The sequence below is a fragment of the Geotrypetes seraphini genome, chromosome 13, assembly GCF_902459505.1.
Source record: "Geotrypetes seraphini chromosome 13, aGeoSer1.1, whole genome shotgun sequence".
NCBI lineage: Eukaryota > Metazoa > Chordata > Amphibia > Gymnophiona > Dermophiidae > Geotrypetes > Geotrypetes seraphini.
The window spans coordinates 79,348,308-79,354,216 of NC_047096.1; the positions used below are offsets into that span (position 1 = coordinate 79,348,308).

The 5,909-nt window shown below is 44.4% G+C and overlaps 1 protein-coding gene across 1 annotated transcript; it reads right to left on the reverse strand.

Annotated features, from left to right (window-relative positions):
* Positions 1-788: 788 nt before the first annotated feature.
* On the reverse strand, positions 789-5,648 carry PRR15L (proline rich 15 like). Its single transcript, XM_033918747.1, has 2 exons — positions 5,493-5,648; positions 789-2,197 (listed from the first exon to the last, which is right to left on the reverse strand). Exon 2 carries the CDS (start codon positions 2,155-2,157, stop codon positions 1,849-1,851), a length of 309 nt encoding a protein of 102 aa, XP_033774638.1. The 5' UTR covers positions 2,158-2,197; positions 5,493-5,648; the 3' UTR covers positions 789-1,848.
* Positions 5,649-5,909: the final 261 nt, after the last annotated feature.

The window sequence follows — 5,909 nt, forward strand, 5'->3', positions numbered from 1 at the left end:
TTCTGTGTTCTGTATATGTTTGTTTTCATTTCTAATTCTAAGGGTGGAGATGATTTGAAGGGAGGAGGGGAAAACTCTTTCTGTTATTCTTGTGCTCCAGTGGTGAGGCCTGCTCTTTCTTCTACACAAGGTCATGGCTTTACTTTGTTTTCTTTCTTGTCCTGGCCACTCCCTGCCAAATAAAATCTTTACCACTTCCGTGTGCACCTGTGCAGGTGGGAGCTGCTTGTGAGTCGGTGTTGCCACACCCTACACCATCTCATGCCCTCAACCTCTGCTGTCATATAGCACACAGCCTGCATCTGTCTTTTCTGTCTGTTCTTTAAGATAAAACAAAAATGTAACTGAATATCCATCCAAGCTTCTCAGCCAGTCTTCTACAGCCTGACTCTTCTTCCTTGGTTCTGTTCCCATTCCCCACAGAGAGCACAACTGATAGCATACATACTGTCTCCAGAGATATGACCCAATCATCCCTTCTCTATGCAGAGAGAGCACAATTGAGTCCCTAGTTAATCCTTGCATCTCCCCCTCCGCATGCAGGTAGATCTCATCCAGCTCCACCATTGTCCCCTGTGTTTCCCCGTCCACTACTGTGCCCAGCATCTTCTCCTCCCCGTGCAAGCAGATCTCAGCTGGCATCACCAGTGCCCTTGTTATCTCCCCCTCCCCATGTAGACAGCTCTCAGCTGGTATCACCATTGTCCCCAGCATCTCCCCTCTGACATACACACAGCCTGGTTCTCTTATCATCTCCAGATTATCCCTGAAGCATATCACAGAAACAGTACATTTTCACTTCTGTTTATTAACAAAGATAATTTACAAGCTTTAAAAATATTGCTTCATTAGAAAGAACTTCATTTTGATTGCTGAGTACATTTCTTAGACCTTGAGCAAGCATATTTCTCTAACCCATGCTAAAGAGAGGGGCCAGAAACCCCCAGCAAATATTGCACCAAAATCAACAGCTCCCCAAATGGAAGACTGAACGTGGGCCTGATATAGCAAAGCTTTTTTTCCCCCCATGTGTCTATGGAGAAAAAGCTTACTAAATCACGTCCTTAGAATGTCAGGCAGTCACCAACTATAGTGCAATTGATCCCCTGTCCCATGGAGATACTGCTTTATCTCACTACAGAGGTGCCATCCTCTAATTAAAGCAAGAGGCCTAGCTATGGGCCGCCTCTTGTTTCCAGTGTCCCTAGTCTGGAGTTTGCTTCTGTCCCTACTTATTCTCAAGGCCTTCTGCTCTCAGGATATTTCCATGTCTCTAGGGTAAAGAATTTTCTGTCCCTCCCACAATCTCCAGGCTGCCTATTGTCAGGCCTTCTTATGCACCGAGGATTTTCCCCTATCTGCATAACCATGACTCTTTTCCCTAGGGCCTGTGTTTTCAAACCTCATGTCCCCAGGGTTCTCCGCTGTCAGACATGTCTCCTCTGTAAATAAGAGGTACTTTCCATGTTTGAGAGTATCTGTAAACTGCTAGAACTTGCTCTTTCTCGCTCATTCTTGTGGGATAAGAGAAATCAGTGTTGGAACTGCTGATGCATCTGATTACTGTATTTTTTCAATAAGATAAAATGTTCTTGTTTTATTTCTAATTAATTGGCAAGTTAAAGTGAGCAAACTGAATTCTTGGTTCATTACTGAGGTTCTAGGTTACTTCATTGCCTATCAGAAGTGATATGTAAGCTGCTGCCTCTGGTGGGGTTTCCTTGGACAGGAGCCGCTGCCTCTGGCAGGTCTCCCTGGGATGAGAGATGCTACCTCTGGCAGGTCTCACCGGGGCACATGCAGCTCTCTCTGATGATTTCCTCTGTCCTGAATATGGCTTTAAGCTGCTCACTGGTCACCTGCGCTGTCCGTGTACAAGTTGGGGTTTTCTGCCAGTGTTGCTCGCACTTTCTTTTTTTCCTTGAAGCGACCTGAGTTGGATACTTTCACATGTCTCCCTTTGGTGCTTTTGTCAACAATTTTCTCTAGTCGGGCGTTAAATTCACTCTCAGTGGAACTACTCTGATGTCCTGACACCACTTCCTGTGCCTTCTCGTTGCTGGAATAGTCCGCAGGGATCTCGTACTGCACCTTGGGGGTGGACTTCTTTTTGCGCAAGAAGGTCAGTTTCCACCAGCTGTAGTTGTTATCTGCCATGACAGGTGACCAAAAAAATCAGGAAAGCACCAGGCCAGCCCTGCGAACAGAAGAGCACCAGCATAAAAAAAGGTCCCCTCTCCTTAAACATGTAAACCCTGAACAAGAGGTCCCAAAATGATGAATGACAAAAAGAGAGGGATAGAGAAAAATAGTGATGGGCAGCAAGACAATGATACCTAGGGACAATTACAAACAGAGATGGTGTCAGAGACAGTGGCAGGGTCACCAGATGTAGCTCACTGGGCTGTGAGGGAGTTCTTGCCTCCCTTGCAGATTCATTCTGCCACATTGTAAGAAAGAAAGAGAGAGAGAGAGAGACTCCAGCCACTCAGCAATTGCACTATAGTACAATAAAATCTGTGTTCACACATTTAACTTTAATCTCTTTATTCAAATATTGCAAAATACAGCTGCAAACATCAGAAAATATAGATCGCAAGTACAGACTTGTATTATGTCATCACCACCACCACCAATTCCCACCATCCCCAGTCAGATCCACAAAGTTCCCTCCTCCATCCCATATTCACTCAAGCATTTTATTAACATGATGAGAGATTGTTCTCAGGATCATTCCCTACACAGCTGAATTTTTTTTAATCCATCAATTTACAACTGCTTCTTTTTCTTCCACCTCAGTTGGCTCCAAGGCCAAATATCGGGGGATTTTTCTCCTATCTTATATCTCCTCCCAGGTTACTTTAGTTCAATCATTGCAGGCTCCTTCCAGAACCTTGAAAATTGTTCATCATTCAACTTCTGCTTGTGATACTTACAAGTACGACTAAGCACCTGCTTATATTGATGTTTTTGTGGTGCATGGGCTCTTACCCAGAGTGTATGTGACCCGTGAAGCAGGCGTTTGCAATGCCGAAACATGGTGCCATGCCGGATTTGAACTTTTGAGGATTTTACATATTAAACCATTGATTTTTACCTACTCCTCTGGCTCTCCATTGGGAGTCCATTGTCCAATCCCACTTTTTTTGTCTATCTTCTTGTTCCAGCCACCATTGCACGATGACCCTGATACCCTTCCTCCCAAGTGATATGAATATTACCTCCACAATATCCCCCATTTCAGCCAACCTGGAGAGTAAAAGACCTAAGCTAGGAATCAAATAGGCAGTTTTATGAGAGTGCCCAAGTGTCTTAAAGACATGGAAAAAAAACAAAAAACATTTGGCCCCACTGATATACAGAAGACTGACATACTTTCCTAAAATAAACACCCACACAGGCTCACTCAGCTCTGCCAATGTAACTTACTCCTGCCCTACAGCACTCTCTAATATTCCAAATTGCGCAAATACTGTAGGAAATCCAAATGTCTAATTTCTACACTGTAACTTTAATCATATTATGGATTCATTTTATATGAGTAACAAACTCCGAGAGTCCTGCCATTTCATTGGTTTCACTGATAAGCAACTCAGTCTGGAGAAACCAAACTGCTCTTTGCCCTCGTCAGGCATGTTCTAAGCAAACACCACCGCCAGCAGCTTCCATTGCAGGAGGAAAGTGGGAAAGTGGGAGAACGTATGAGCTTGGGGTGGGAGGGGTGTATGTGAGTGCAGGAGTTGAGATGAGAGTTTCTGGGTTTCTTAGTTGCCTAAAGAAAAACCTTGTTTTTGTGATATGCTTTGGGTCCTGTTTGTTTTTTTTAAAGGCTGAATAAAAATACAGTATAATGAAAAATTAAAGGTGAGATAGAGGAGAGAAATGTAATATTTAAAAATGTTAAACTGAATAGCTTTTTGTTAAGCTGAAAATGCAATAGTGCATTTAATCGTTAATTTTCCTAACTGAGGTTATCTACCTTACTATGATTTAAAAATATTGAAACATAAAATATATATAATTAAATAAATAGAGTGGGAACCGTGTGGAGAGTGAGAGAAGCATGGAGGAATGGGGAGTGATATGGGGGAGGGGGGTGAATGGAGGGCATGGGGAATGAAGAGGAGTGTGTATGGGCGATGGGGGTAAGTGTAGAATTAAGTGGGAGTATGTCGGTTGTGGAGTGAATGTGGGTGGTGGGATTAGTGTGGAACTGTGTGAGAGTGGGTGTGGGTGATGGGGAAAGTGCAAACAGGATGAGTGTGGGTTAGTGGAGGCCAATGTGGAGCTGAATGGTGGTGGTAGGGTGAGTGTGAGATTAAGTGGGAGTGTGTGGGCAGTGTGAAAGCGATTGTGGGGAATAAACGTTGGGCGCTGTGAGAGGGAGTTTTTCTCTCTTCCTGGTAAATTACAGCTCACAGTCATTTTGACAATAAAGTACATTGATCTAATGTCGGTTTCCTAGGCTTTGGGCATTTCATAACTCAGCAGAAGCTGGTTAAACATTGACAGCAGCTCTGAAAAGTCATTTTGACAATACTTAGCAGAATTCAGATCTTTCAGGGACCAGGGATGAGATACAGTGACAGCTCTCAGATATAGAATGTTATTAACCCAAACTGAAATATTGTGCAAGAGAACAGAAATTACTTAACAGGTATGTCTCCCGCCTCTCCCCTTTGCATGACCTGGGTGACCCAGTGGTTGTGCAGGTGCCACTTATTTCTCACCCACAACAGCCCATGAAGTGTGCAAGGCCACTGACTTCTTACCTTAGGGTGGCACAGTGAACAGCAGTTATTGACTTACCATCCTGCTGTGAACATAGGGGTTTGCAAGGATCATTGCCCTCTCAAGCCTCATAAAATGTAGGAGAATAGTGAAGAGAACTAATCTCTCAAGAAATAGTAGATACAGGACTATAATTGAGACAGTTTTATGGATGAGGAAATATCTATACTGACTCCCATTCCTTTCCTCCACTGCCCCCTCAGTCCTCTTTCTCTCTCCCCTCTCCAGCCATGAACTGAATGACAGGAGGAAAGCAGCATTCTTCCTGTTTTTTTCATCTGCTGCTGCCCCACATGGATTTGCACCTTGGCAGCTGCCCCTGTTGCCCACCCCTCATTCTGGCTTTGGGTGAGGGTGCAAGGATTACAGACCTTGCTCTGCCTAAGGAGAAGTACAGAAAAATTGTGACCTGAGTCTATTCCTGCATGCACAAGGGAGGAGTAGGACAGGAACAATATGAAACCTTCAGTTGACATATGCTTTGCCCATTAGTCATACTTTAGCCGACCCAGTAGATTTTTAGAAAGTGTGTCACTGGCTGGTACCTGATCAGAGCACCAGTAGCTGAAGTTCTCTTAAGTCTCTGAAAATGAACTTTGTTGTCTCCATTAATTAAGTAAAGATTAAGGAAAATGCCTGAGAAAAAGCCCTGGGGCAATCCCCGCTGCCCCGTTTCCCCTGAGTGGCAGAGGAAGACATACCTGAGAAGCAGTAAAGCCCCAGGGAGCCAGCGATCCTTGTTAACGCACAGCTGTTAATGGCTGAGAGGATGAAGGCTCCTTGGGGTCCTGCCACAGCAGCAGGAGAGGAGCCGGCCAGTCTCAGGTGTGCAAGGAACAGGTGCACCTCGCTGCCGGAGTCTCCCAAGGTTAACCTGAATTTTAGCCACTCCTAAGTACAGAAGGTGCTACTGAATATTCATGACTCCTGAAATCTGATCCTCTCCTGTTCACTTATTAAATAGCAAGTCTGCCAGCTGTACCCTAAGGGAACACACAGAAGGGCTGAAAGAGAGAGAGATCTCTTGAAACTGAGAATGTATAAGAATATCAGACTCTAAAGTTTAGCACTGAGGGGAAGGATTGGGACTTGTATACTGCCTTTTGCAGTTATACCAC